The sequence below is a fragment of the Gymnodraco acuticeps genome, unplaced genomic scaffold (assembly GCF_902827175.1).
Source record: "Gymnodraco acuticeps unplaced genomic scaffold, fGymAcu1.1, whole genome shotgun sequence".
NCBI lineage: Eukaryota > Metazoa > Chordata > Actinopteri > Perciformes > Bathydraconidae > Gymnodraco > Gymnodraco acuticeps.
Window position 1 is genome coordinate 1,384,900 of NW_022989931.1, and position 14,125 is coordinate 1,399,024.

The 14,125-nt window shown below is 40.4% G+C and overlaps 2 protein-coding genes across 3 annotated transcripts in view; one reads left to right on the plus strand and one right to left on the minus strand.

Annotated features, from left to right (window-relative positions):
- Positions 1-7,373, plus strand: part of ddx43 (DEAD (Asp-Glu-Ala-Asp) box polypeptide 43) — a 39,694-nt gene extending 32,321 nt beyond the window's left edge. For both annotated transcript variants that reach the window (XM_034209958.1, XM_034209959.1), the window contains 7 exons: positions 52-152; positions 1,103-1,190; positions 1,418-1,545; positions 2,223-2,332; positions 5,782-5,920; positions 6,180-6,267; positions 6,651-7,373. In XM_034209958.1, coding sequence (XP_034065849.1) covers positions 52-152; positions 1,103-1,190; positions 1,418-1,545; positions 2,223-2,332; positions 5,782-5,920; positions 6,180-6,267; positions 6,651-6,890 — 894 coding nt within the window. In that variant the 3' untranslated portion in view covers positions 6,891-7,373. The remainder of the gene's footprint in view (positions 1-51; positions 153-1,102; positions 1,191-1,417; positions 1,546-2,222; positions 2,333-5,781; positions 5,921-6,179; positions 6,268-6,650) is intronic.
- Positions 7,374-10,176: 2,803 nt separating this feature from the next.
- cgas (cyclic GMP-AMP synthase) lies at positions 10,177-13,409 on the minus strand. The gene is made up of 5 exons (XM_034209968.1): positions 12,434-13,409; positions 12,057-12,270; positions 11,319-11,576; positions 11,086-11,185; positions 10,177-10,706 (listed from the first exon to the last, which is right to left on the minus strand). Exons 1-5 carry the CDS (start codon positions 13,184-13,186, stop codon positions 10,376-10,378), a joined length of 1,656 nt encoding a protein of 551 aa, XP_034065859.1. The 5' UTR covers positions 13,187-13,409; the 3' UTR covers positions 10,177-10,375.
- Positions 13,410-14,125: the final 716 nt, after the last annotated feature.

A 14,125-nucleotide genomic window follows, 5' to 3' on the forward strand; every position in this document is an offset into this window, starting at 1 on the left:
TTTTGTCAAGCACTTTGTGACGCTTTATAAATAAATGTTACTTACTTAAAGGTGCTGGACGAGGCAGACCGGATGCTGGATATGGGCTTTGAACCCCAGATTATGAAGATTCTGATCGACATCCGCCCCGACCGACAGACTATCATGACCAGGTATAAATCAGGTCACGGAAAGTTCTTTATTAGCAAATGTTTTCCATCACGTGTAATAGACGGGACACTGGGACACAAGTAAGCGTTTAGATTGCAGACACTGTCCATAAAATAACAAGTTTGTTGTCCTTCCACAGTTTAGAGATTGTGTTATCGTGCATGTATTCATCATTTCAGGCCATGTGTTTCATCATGGTGTATATTTATTACCGTTTTAACATGAAAGTTATATATTCTGTATCACAACATTGTCATTTATTTACATTTTGTCAAAAGAAAGGTAAGAAGGAATGGGAAATAAATGTATAATTGAATGGAAACAATTTTAAAAAGCAAATTTGACCCCTGCGTTAAATTTCTTTTATAGGCTTTTCCTTACAGAAGTGCTATGAAGGCTGTTTGTAGGATATATTATATTGTAGGATGTGCGGTTTACAGGGTTCTTCTTACGGTCATTAAAAACCTGGAGAAGTCACGGAAATTCAAAATGCTAATTCCAGGCCCTGGAAAAGTTATGGAAAACAATATTTTTCCCAAAGTTGTGGAAATGTAACTAAAGTTGCATCAAATATAATTTATATTTTAGCTAATCGCCAAAATAGTAATACTATAATGATAATAAATACTGTATAGTAATGAAACGTAAAATGGCATTTAACTGGCGAGGTATTTTGCGGGTGAGAGATTTGAGTTGCTTTAGCCTGTAGAAGCTAGTAAGCCTATTTGATTTGTTTTAGATAGGCACGACATGTTTCATATGCAGACCTTATTTTCCTGTTCCATGTTAAAATAAACCATTTTCAGTGGTACTGCTGAGAAAGAGTAATTTTTTTGGTCATGGAAAATTAGGTAAAGGTCATGGAGAAGTCATTGGTGAAAAAGTGTATGAACCCTGGGTTTAGAATTGAAAAACTAGCTTTGTTAATCTATATCAAATGTCCATGTTTCAGTGCCACCTGGCCCACAGGTGTGAGACGATTGGCAAAGTCCTATCTAAAGAACCCCATGATGGTTTATGTGGGAACCCTGGACTTGGCGGTAAGTTAAAATAAAACATTTAAGTGTTGATGTGTTGTGTTTTTGTTGTGTCTAATTTTAAATGAGAGCAAACAGGGAAATTCAGGTTTCTCATTCACAAAAAAAGCTAAATTATTTCTCCTTTATATATTCTTATCAGATTTGTCCTTTTTTGTAGAAAATACATTACAAATCCTGTGTGGTCTGATAATTCATGTTTACTTGCTTCCTGTTTCTCTCGGTCTCAGGCGGTTAACACAGTGGACCAAACGGTGCTGATCGTCCATGAAGAAGACAAAAAGTCCTACTTGTTCGACTTCATCAGGAACATGCTGCCCGAGGAAAAAGTCCTCATCTTTGTTGGCAAGAAGATTGTGTGAGTGGGGAATGGGTCACTAACAAATGGCTTGTAAACAAGGAAGTAAATAGTGGTTTTAACTACCACCAACAGTTGCTGGTAAATTCAGGGGGTCCGCGGGGTCTTAAAAGTTGATAAATAAATGTAGCGAAAAATGAAGGCTATTAAAAAGTATTAAATGGCATTTTCCAAGGTATCACATTGCGTAGCTTGTTTTCAATAAGTATATAAAGTGTCCAAAGAGGTTGTATTCTACCGTCTGCCTGAATGTAATCATTGCGTAGGTGTGTAGTGTGATTCTGTGTCGTTTATTTATGGCATCCCGTTGGATTTGACGTCATCTGAACAGGACATCGCACGCTCACTGCTTGATAGCGCGAAGGTCCGTTTACGCCGGTTGCTAAGCAACATCGTTATGGGGAAATGCAAGTTTGCGTCCAAATAGTTGTAAGATAAGGAGGAAGGACAATCAATACTGTATATAGTCAATATGAGGTAAAGTGTGTCGCCAAGGTAACCGGTTAAAACTCAAAGTGGCGATGAGGTCTTAAAATGTACGGAAAGGGTCTTAAAAAAGGTCTTAAAAGGTCTGACATTTGACTTCAGGATTCCTGCATATACCCTGAAATACCAATTAACCACATACTGACTTACCATTTCAGTAAAGAGTATGCTTTTGTCTCATGCTATTTCAGATGTGATGACCTGGCCAGTGACATGTGTCTGCAGGGCATGGCTGTGCAGAGTCTCCATGGTGACCGTGAGCAGTGTGACCGTGAAGAGGCCCTCAGAGACTTCAAAAACAGTACGTAGCGGAGAGGAAAGTGTGTTTTCTCTGCCTGGGGAATCGGGGCAGACTGAAACCAATGAGCTACCCACAAGTCAATGCTAAAAAGCCAAATTCAAGGTTCACGGTTTTTATTGTCATGTGTGCATAGCTACAGTGTAGTTATGACCAGAGTTCCCGTTAGCCGGTAATTACCGGACTTTGACCGGTAAAATATGCTGAAGACGGCAAATCTAAAAATTTCCAGTCAAAATAATTTCCCTTTAGCGCAATACCGCATCAGTTGCGCCACTTATGTGACAGACAAGAAGAGTATGTGACAGACAAGAATAGTCAATTCTAATATCTAACACTTAATGTGGAGAAAGAGATGTCCTGTGTGGGTTGATTGTGCGTTGATCTGTTGGTAATGCCTCGGGGTTCCGGTGGGCATGTAAACAAATGCATAATGCTGCGCTATACTTTGCGGCCTCACCCGGTTGCATAGCGACGCTTATTGTTTAGGTGTCTTTAAATAAGCAAGTAGTCATATTAGGGATGGGTATCGTTTGAAATTTATCGATTCCGGTTCTTATCGATTCCCGTTTCGATTCCAAAATTGTAAAAGAAAAAGGTCAAACTTTAGATAACAAAAATATCTTGGTTTTTTTAAGCTTTAACTGACATTTTTACAAATAAAAAATATACATGCAATGCAAATGTATTGCACAATAGCTGTGCTTTATTTTAACTGAGCTATGCCTGTGGCAAGCTATTAACAGGCATTACACTGTGCCTTGTCTTTTTCTTTTTTAGTGTAGTGGAGCCTCACTTCAGAGCGTTTACCGCGATCCATCTTTGGTGTTATGAAGTGAGCTTGTGTACTGTCTACGGGAGGGCGGGGGGAGCCTCGCTGCGGGGCAACTGTGGGCCTCTGTCGCCGCAACTTACATGATGCCGTTACAAAAAAAAATGAAGGGCGGTGCTGGCCGTCAGCGTACTGAGCCGGCCGTTCTGTGATTCTCCAGAACACACAGATGGCCAGTCCTCCCTTACCCCCTAATCGCACCAGGAGCGTCTGCGCCGCGCTACGACCTCCTCCTGCGTCCTAACCCACCAGGCGCGTTTCAAAACGTTGCGGAAGCGGAGCGTCTTGTGTGCAGCCTCGCAGTTGTTGGATGAACATTCCACTTCCTGCCTGCGCCGTGTCAAAAATAGGATTCATCCTATATTTTAGAAATTCCTTGCGGCGAGGAGCTTCTGGGACGCTTCGAGCCGCGGCGCAGCGGGTCTGGTGGAATAGCACCCATTAACTAGAGTGGCCGCGATCGCTAAAAACGCCGCAGCCGCAGCGCAGACGCTCCTGGTGCGATTAGGGGGTTACCCTGGCTGTATTCCACTGCGGCGCAGACGGACCCGGTGGAATACAGGGTCTACCGCGTTTAGGAACCGTTAAGCAGAACCGAAATTGTGTATTTTGTATGGGTACCCGGTACCCGGAGTAATCTGCGGCCGCGAGCTGTTATGTGCCATTATACACGCATGGTGTTCTTTTTTTATATATTATAATGAAGCGCGAGCTGTGTGTTCCTCAAACAAAAGTACAAAAGTATTATCATCAAAATATAGTAAAAGTAGAAGTACTCAGATCTTGTATTTAAGTAAAAGTACTCAGGTCTTGTACTAGAAGTACCAGAGTGTAGGAATACTCTGTTACAGTAAAAGTACTGCATTCAAAATGTTCCTAAAGTATTCTCATCAAAATATAGTGAAAGTAGCGACAGTAAAAGTAGTCGTTGTGCAGATTGGTTCATCTCAGAATAATATATATGATATGTTTTATAATGATTGATCATGAAAGTGTTTTCAAAGCTGGTAAAGGTGCAGCTAGTTTGAATGACTTTGTATACTGCAGGGTAGCTTGTGGATTTACTCCAGGTGGAACTAAAGTCTGATTTAACACTTGGTTATATTTCACATCATTCTTCCACATCTGTGAAGTAACTAAAGGGATTAAATACCATTTACCTCTGAACTGTAGAGGAGAAGAAGAACAAAGTAGCAAAACATTGAAATACTTAAAGTACAAGTATCTCAAAATTGTACCAAAGTATAGTACTTGAGTTAATGAACTTAGTTACACCAGTGGCTATTAAGATAGAAAGACTAAGCCTTGCACAGAGGCATGAAAATACATTTTCAAAATGTTCAACAGTGCTGCCAAAATTATAAACTGACTGCTGTAGAGGAAACTTCTGTGTAGCTATGCAGTGGGAGTCACCGACTCAGGAAGGAGACACGGTAGGAGCAGTAGCTTTGATGTCAAACACTGGTGGTTTATTACGAGTTAACGGCCGGAGGATTCACATCACAAGTCCAAGAGTCAGAGGATCTGACTTCACGGTAGAGTTGCCACGTCAATTCTGGAGAGCCTCTCTCTTGCCAGCCCATCTAACTGGTTTCGCAGAGAGTAAACAACATATTTGAGAAGATAGCCTAAACAGTGTGGGAACACAGAGCTACTTGCTTCGGACACTTATGACCTCGAAGATTTTACCTTGGAGTCCACAAATACAGAGAAGGAAGTGTCCCAGTGTACCCACAACACAGACCATCTGTATCCCAATATTGACCGGTCACAGAATGGGAACAATAACATTATTGGCTAAGCAGCCTGTGTCCTTAAAGAAGGTAAACGGACATCAAGGTTTGTCCTGTATGTTACTAATTGGCGTCTATGATAATTATTTCCATAACACCTGCTACACAATTAAATTAAATGCTTTCATATATTTCTATTAGATGTGAGTCTTTGGCGTTTCTGTTATTATTAACTGCTGCTTTAGTTGTTCTGACTGCTAAAATCCTGTTATTCCTCATTTTAAAGCCGATATTCCGTGGGGTCGGGGGGCTCGGGTCCTTGTCACCTTTTTCATACCTGATGAGTTTGCATCCCTGTATAGATATGTTTAGTTTTACTATCGGGTCACTCATTACTGGATCCGCGAGCGACATGATACTGATGGGCTGTCAGGAGAGGGAGAGAGCGCTCCATTTATTATTCCGGTGTCATTGTAAGTTACTGAACACTTCTGAATAGTTAATCCACTATAATTAGTTTGTTTAATATCGAATCATATCAATTTGTTTTTAAAGCTCAATAAATAACAAAGAAGACCTTTGACCGGCACTTTTCTAATTTTGTCCGGAAGATTGAAACTTTAACGGACATTTTGACCGGCAAAAAAATATTCTAGCGGAAACTCTGGTTACAGGCTCCTCCAACAGTGCAACACAATACAACAGATAATAGTGCAAGTTAATAGAAATAGTGCAGAATAGTCTATCTACAAGTAATTGGAATATTGATATATATAAGTTACAACCAGATGGATGTTCTTTCAGAAGTGCAGGTGTTTAACAGTCGTATGTCCTGTAGGACGAAACTGTCCCTTAGACAATTGACCAACAATTTAATATTTTTCCAGGCCGAGTTCGTATCCTGGTCGCGACAGACTTGGCATCTCGAGGGTTGGACGTCCATGACATAACGCATGTTTATAACTATGACTTCCCACGCAACATAGAGGAGTATGTCCATCGAGTGGGCCGCACTGGACGAGCAGGGTAAGAGTTTGTGTGTTTGTCATTAGTTTACTTTGCAAATTGGCTGGTGAGCCCTCTTTATTTTTTGATTATTTAAAACATCATCTTGTGGCTTCACAAATCAGTTTTTTCTCTTTCCCGGTTATTTTCACATTTCCTTACTCCCCTTTGTACCCCCTAGTTTAGGAGGGAACGCAACAGTAATGATCACCTTATTCTGAGAGTCTCACAATTTGAAAATCACTGCCTGTGTTTTAATGGTGATACATTTATGCTCCAGGCGCTCAGGAGCTTCCATTACCCTGGTAACAAGAGAGAACTGGAGGTTGGCCGCTGAGCTGATTCTCATCCTGGAGCGAGCTGGACAGGTTGGTGCAAACATATTATTTTGACAAACCTTTTGCTTTACCTTCAAATGTGTTTGACAGTAAGGTAACTCAAAGTGTTCATAGAATTGTCAGGCATGCACCTCTCCCTTTGGTATTTCACTGCTGAGGGACAATAGGTTTTATTGTATTTACTAATAAACAAAAGCATGCTATTGTTTCACTTCAAATAAATATATTGTTGAACAAATGCTTAGTTTACAGCTAGTATTTGCAATATGAAAGCTTAAGTAAACACTGTTATTGAAGGGGATGAGTGCGTCATGTCATCTGAATTGAACATGTTTAAAAATATATATATATATATAATTTTAGTAAAATATCTAATGTCTAAATGAATGTACTCTTTGTTAATCCTGTTGTAGGAAGTCCCTGAGGAGCTGGTGATTATGGCAGAGAGATTCGCGAAGAACAAGAGAGACAAAGAGATGGACAGTCCGAGAGGAGGAGGAGGAGGAAGAGGAGGAGGAGGGGGGGGAGGAAGAGGAGGAGGATGGGGAGGAGGAGGAGGTGGTGGAGGTGGAGGAGGAGGAGGAGGAGGATGGGGAAGGAGAGAAGGTGGAGGGAGAAGAGGCAGAGATGAAGACTCTGAATGGGCGTTCTAGTCAATGTCCACGCGTATCACAAGGTTCCCTACATAAGGACTCAGAAGTGTTTATAAAGACAAAAAAATGGTTGTTGTTGACACTTTGTAATAAAAAAAATACTATCTGTCAGATAAAAAATAAAAGCAATATACTTTTCGGAGTGAATTATAATTTAGCAATAACGTTTTTCTCATTAGGTTAGTTCAGGATCTGTTGTACATTTATTGTTGATTGTATATATTTCCTTTTATACATTTCCTTTGATTGAAAAGTTGTGTTTGCATGGGTTTTGATGGATTGTCATCCTTTATCAGTGAGGCACTTTGTGTTGTGCTTCTGTTTAAAAAAATGTTTGAAATGCACGATTCTGACAGTTTTCTCCTGTCTGTAACTCACCAACCATTGCAGTGTTAACAATCACTGAATCTTTTGTTCATGTCATTTCTTTATCAGGCTAGAATTCAATCTGTAAAATAAATTCTCCTTTTTAAAGAGATTTGACACCATGTGTATTTTATTGGCTTGGCAATTTGTCATATCGAAAATGTCATAAAGAAATGACTAAATCTGCATTGACGCATTTTCATAAATCAACTACCATGGGAAAAGTTTACAAAGAAGACGCCAAAGGTAAATGTTAGTTTATAATCATTAATTAGAAAAAGGCAAATCTATTCAGTCTTGTAATTACCAAATATTTCTTTCCACAGGAAGTGAAGCCCAGTATTAAAGGTGGGGTAGGTAATTCACTTCAGAAACACTTGTTATATTCCATGGAATGCTACTCTTAACATCCCGATAGCAATGAATATATTAAATGCTTTGACAATAAGCAATAAATACATAAAATAATTTCATCTCTGGAAGCCGTGGCGCTGTAAAAAGCACGACCAATCATCTGAGCCGGCCCGGCTAAAATAACTGGATGGCCTACCTGCCTGTCAGCCTTCCATCTGTGCACAAACTTATCTCGTGCCCTCATTGGTCATGTGCGTGTTCGTGTGTGTTGGAGGAGGGGCTCTGTAAGGAAGTCTGAAGGGGCAGATTTTTTCCGGTTGTGTACTTTCAAATAGGGGTGGGCGATACTACAAAATCTGGATTCGATCCGATACCAATTATTTCAGGGCCAGTATCGCCGATACCTATACTTTTTTTAATGAAAAGCGTCTTATGTACTTTCATATAGGGGAGAGCTGCATGACATGATTTTTGAGCTGAAAGCATCATACATAGACTAAATCTGAATTCATTTTCATGATTAAAGACAGGACCGTTTTTATAGACAAATAAACGTTTTACTTTAGCAAATGTAAAGTGCAAGCATGAAAATAACAATACAAAGTGGCCACAGTAGCGAACTGCCTTCTTGCACACATCACAGTTCGTTAAGTTTTCATTGACAGTTGTGAAATAGCTCCATACAACGCTCCTCTTTCTCTCAGCAATCATGCGCGTGTGTGTATCGCACTCGTGAGTCGCTGGCTGCTGCTGTCAGTCAGCTTGATAATCGGCGGTCAGGCAGGGAGCGCGCTGCGTGTGCGGGAGCCTCGAGGAGAGGAGGACAGCAGTGGAGAGAGAAGGAAAGAGCGCATTGTGTTCGTCTGCACTCTGCACATAGTTTTTGATGAAATTGACGAGTAGAGGAGAGGGGGAAAAGTATAAAAGTATCGATCCTATTGGCTCTAGTATCGATATTTTGAAACGTAACGTAATATCGGAAGTATCGATATGTTGGGATCGATCCGCCCACCCCTACTTTCAAATTCTAGCGCACTCGAGTTGGTTTCTCCATTCTTACCTACCCTACCGTGAAAGCTCCTCTGAAGCACATGGACAGGAAGTGACTGCTCAGCTGACCATGTAAGATTTACTAGAAGACTTGTAGATGTGGTGGTGAATGACTAAGCAGGAAATCAAAGCAAAAACACAGCTCTAAGGATTCCTATAATAATAATTAAACATTTCGCAATGTTGTTCTTTACTACTGAAGTAAGCCATGCCAGCTTTTGGTGGTTTGGCTCTGACGAATGCAGAAGTGTACAAATCAGTTTCAACACCGTTTAGAAAATGTATCAGCCTGAAGTGGGAAGTAGTGCAGTACAAATACTTTGTTACTGTACTTAAGTACATCTTTCTGGTATCAGTACTTTACTCCACTACTTATTTTTCTGACGACTTTTACTTCTTACATTTTTAACACAAATACCTGTAGGCTAATTTCTACTTCTCTCATTTTCCAAACAGGCTGGTTCCTTTAGTTTGAATGTGTGTTTGGTGGCGCGATCATTATTAGTTAGTCATTGGGTGCCTATTGATTTGAACACGATCCGTGTATCCATCATTTCCTGGTCTTCTCTAAAGAAGAGGGACCAATGAGAACGTTGTCATGTTGCCGTTGTTCAGCATGGAAACATTCATTAGCTAACAATGACATTATTGTTCTATTAATATAAAGGGAGGTCAGGTACTCTTTAAAACACCTGGTAGTTATGGGTACTTTTTACTGAAGTACATTTCAAAGCCCAAACTTCTTTACTTTGACTTGAGTAAAGAAGTTTAGTCAGTACTTCTACTTTTACCAGAGTATTTTTAAACACGAGTATCTGTACCTCTACTTGAGTAAAGGATGTGTGTACTTTTGCCGTCCCTGCTGTCAGCACTTCTGACACGTGAGCTGGTCGTTCGAGGACAACACATTTAGCTAAGTCTTGCTATCAGGCCCTTTCTTCAACACAAGTGAAATACTAAGGTGTTTCTGTTTGAACCCATTTATTACAACTTATTTAGTCTTAACATGATTATTTTCCAAAGCATTGCAACGTGTTATTCATTTGAATGACTGCAATTGTTCCATGGTAGAAAAGATTCAAGCTCAAATGTATTTTAAGTTGTATGTCACATCACTGATCTAAGAAGTCCCGACCAGCAGTCTTAACTTTTCTTTATCACTCCATCATAACTTTAATTAACAAACTTAAGCGCACAATTTTGTATTGTATAAAACTTGATTTCCCTTATCACTATCAATCTTATTTAAACCGTTATATAACCTACTCTATATGACCATTTTTGACTTGTAAGATTATGAAGTGTTTTGCTGATGTAAATAGCAATGAGCCCTTCATTTATAAAAAGGGTCTTAGAGAAGTTATTAAATTCAACTTCATGATTTCTGCATATCTTGCATCCTTCAAGATATAGTTAGCGATTGACAGTTTGTGTTTACTTACATTTTCTTACTTTGACTGTCATGAAGGACTTGGTGTTGCAGTACATTTAAGAAATACAAAAGAAGCCAAACATGGACAAGCTAGACATTTATTAAAAGGTATGTTTAGAGAAAATAAATCAATGTGATAGACACGAGCATTAATTACAACAATTCCATTTCAAATATGCTTTCTTGAACAATTACCCTGGGGTTAAGTTGCCCAGTTCTTTGTTGAAAGATGTTTCAAACTCTCTGCGGTGCAGTCACAGGTCAAACTCTTCTTGTGAAGTTGTCATTTGAAAATAGGAAAGCCCTTGTCGCATTCCTCCCTGATGCAACGAGCCAGGCTGTTGCACTTGTTCCTGCTGAGACTGGAGAGCAGGTTCTGGGTTGGGATGAAGAAGTTGTTGAGTATACCCTCTTCCAGATGGGACACAAAGTCCTCCAGAAGCAGGCGGAAACACTGGCTCAGACTCGAGGGCCTCCAGTCCGTGTCTTTAGTTCTGGAGCAGCAGGCGTGGAGCAGCGTGGTTTTGGCGTGATAGGAACAAAACTTTTCAAATGAAGAGTTATTTTCCTTCAGCAGACTGAGAAGGTGCTTCAAGAGCTTCAAACAGTCCTTCCTGTATGTAAAGACAAAGGAACATACTTAGGTACCCTTAAATTGAGGACAATAATAATCTGTCCAACCTCAGAGCACATTACAACAACTGTGAGCACACACACACACCACTCAAAGACACCACTATGTAGACATACTTATGGCTATATTACTAATATATATTTAGACTGTAAGTGTAAATATGCACATTGACATTGAATTGTATCTCGTTGCACTGTCATCGCTATTTATTGTGTCTATTTTTTACTGCAGTGAGAGTTGCCAAAGAAATGTCGTTGTACTTTGTATGATGACAATAAAGATATATTCTATTATATAAGTAATGGCAATGCATTGGACAAAAGTCTATTTTTACTTGAGGATTAAGTTAAAATCTTCACCTGCAGCAGCGTTCTCCCTCTTTCTCACAGCATGTCTTCTGCGATCCGTGATTTTTCAGTATGGCCTTCTCAACATGAGAGAATGACACCCTCCAAGTATCTGCGTGGTAAAGAAGAGAAAATACTCAATGGGTAAGGAAAGTTTAAGCTTCCCTTTTTTCCAGTTTTCATTCATTAAATAGCTTATGTAAAAGCTCCAAAATGTTGTGTATGTAACAACGAGAAAGGCTTACCCTTGGCTAGGACCCCGTCTTTCTCTTCTGTACCTGTGCCTTCAAATTTTGGTACAAGATAATATGGCTCCCACTTGTATTCCCGCTTTACTTTAGTGCCCAGCCAGCTATCTATTCGAAGGCCTTCTTTGGTGAAAGATGGCCAGCTCGATTTAACCACGAGGCTCAGAACGATATCCAGTGAGACGGTGACCGATTGTACTGTTCTGATCAGAGTCACTGCAGGGCAGCCTTTTTTCTTCCTTGTCACCTCCCATCCTGAAAATACAAACAAGAAGCACAATTTAGATTTAGTATTCATTATGGTTTTATAATGTATACACATTTGACTAAAGCAGACTGGCGGCTCAATTTCCAGTTAAGTTTGAGTCGCCGAGAGGCTAAGCTTGGCTTTATGCTGCGATGCGTTTTCAATGAGAAAGTCCATAGGCCTACTGAAGTAAGATAGTTCGACGATATTTAATAAACAAAATAGAAACAGTAATTATAGGGACAAAAACGGTCAACAGAAAAAATGACAGCACAAGTTCACCCTCTGTCATCCGCACTCGACATGAAACGGGTGACCTACAGTACAGTAAACCACACCCATGTGACATACCGGAAGTGCTCAACAAACAAATAAAAGTTACTTAACACAAATAATGAATTCAGGCTAAGTAGCATTTGGCTTCTACACAGACTTTTTCCTTACGATTTCCCTTTTGGATCTTTTTATATCTACGTTCTGGCAGTTACCTGTATATTTCTTGGCACATTCCTTGACTTCTAACCTGAACTCGTCAAGCATTTTACTGGCGGATAAAGTGCTGCTCTCTTCAAATCTCTTCAGAGGGCTATTGCCACGTTTTAACTCCACACTGTAAAAGGCTCCATCATCTCCAAACGGACTCACGTCCACTCGGTCAACTGGAATGGCCAGCATGACATCAAATTCATCCGGATTAGAAATCTGCAAACACGAAAAAACCACATTATTTAAAGACATTATTTTTTAAGTACGGCACTAACTTAAGTAAGTATATCTTCCACCTACTTACAGACCCCTTGCTCTTTTCCTAAGAAATTATGAAAACCAGTGTTTGTTTGAGGAGATATGAACCAAAGTGACTTACCTTTAGATTTTCATAGTAACTCCCAGTCCGTAGTGGTTTGGCTTCTTTAAAGCATTGAGTGTTCTGTTTCAAATGCGAAAGTATGGCGTTTACAAGTTCATTAACAACTTTGGATGTATATGATTTTTCATCACTTTTTATTCTTAATTTGTCCAGAGTTGTGGAGAGGATAGTGTCCACTTTGCCTTCACACCGATCAGCCTTTGGGTTCTCCTTGGGTCTCACTGGCTGCATTTTTGTCTCTGGAATTTTCTCTTTGGCAATGCATGTTTTTGCCGTCTTGATGTCCTCCGGCTGCACCTTCGTCTTCTCCTCTCTAGATTGTTCTGGGGATTTTTCCTTCCTGACAATTTTTTTTTCCTTTGTGGTTTTTGGAGAATCCTCTGTAGTGCCCTTTGGCTGCATCTTCTTTGACTTTGTAACTGGTTCTGTTGTTTCGGCTTGTCTGCCTTGCACAGGAGCCTTTTTGTTATCTGCAGGTGTACTTTGCTGCTTGCTCACCTCTTCTGTGAAATGTTTTGTGGTCTTCTCTTTACGGATGCTCTGTGCAGATGGATTTTCGTCAGTGCTGCTCGTCTTTTTCTGCCCCTTGGGTTTCTGTTCCTTTGTGGCGCCTTTCTGCTTCTCTTCTTTAAAGTCCTTCCTCGTACATCTGGGAGGAGATTCATGTTTCATTTCCTCAGGTTTAGATTGACTCTTGGCACACTTAGTGTCAGGGCTTTTTGCCTTGCATGTTCTCCCTCTACCAGTCATGATGCTGCAATGAGAGCAATGAAACAGCTCTGTCAGTTGTACCCAAAGAGTTTCCGGGAAAGGAATAAGAACACGCCCCTTTAGTTTTCCTCTGTAGTAAGTGTTTATACACCCACTCCACTCTTTGTCCCTCAACACACATCCGCAACATCGGGAGTCATTTTCAACAGCAACTACTCCTTTGATTACCACATCAATATAATCAAAGGAAAAGTATATTTTGTTCACACTAAAAACGTGTCTCCACTAGGGATGGGTATCGTTTGAAATTTATCGATTCCGATTTCGATTCCGGTTCTGCTTATCGATTCCGGTTCTTATCGATTCCCCGTTTCGATTCCAAAATTGTAAAATAAAGAGGTCAAACGTTTAGATAACAAAAATATATTTATTCTTTTCAGCTTTAACTGAAATTGTTACTAAAAAATATACATGCAATACAAATGTATTGCACAATAGCTGTGCTTTATTTTAACTGAGCTATGCCTGTGGCAAGCTATTAACAGGCATTACACTTTGCCTTTTCTTTTTCTTTTTTAGTGTAGTGGAGCCTCACTTCAGAGTGTTTACCGCGACCTATCTTTGGTGTTATGAAGTGACTGAGCTCGTGAAATGTCTACGGGAGGGCGGGGGAGCATCGCTGCGGGGCAACTGTGGACCTCTGTCGCCTGTCAGCGCAATTTATATGATGCCGTTTAAAAAAATGAAGGGCGGTGCCGGCCGTCAGCGTACCGAGCCGGCCGTCAACGGCCCGCTGACGACCGGCCGTTCTGTGATTCTCCAAGTCCGCCCTGTATTCCACCGGGCAGACGGACCCGCTGGAATACAGGGTCTACCGCGTTTAGGAACCGTTAAGCAGAACCGAAATTGTGTATTTTGTATGGGTACCCGGTACCCGGCATTTTCTTATCGGTTCTCATCTGGAACCGAGTTTTGGTT

Bases quoted from the DNA above. Each gene is read 5' to 3' on its own strand.
- cgas (XM_034209968.1), bottom strand. From the start codon at position 13,186: ATGACTGGTAGAGGGAGAACATGCAAGGCAAAAAGCCCTGACACTAAG. The intron at 12,271-12,433 runs GTAAGTCACTTT...TCGTGTTTGCAG, and splicing joins GTTACTATGAAAATCTAAAG to ATTTCTAATCCGGATGAATT. The intron at 11,186-11,318 runs GTAAGCCTTTCT...TTTACCACGCAG, and splicing joins AGACGGGGTCCTAGCCAAGG to ATACTTGGAGGGTGTCATTC.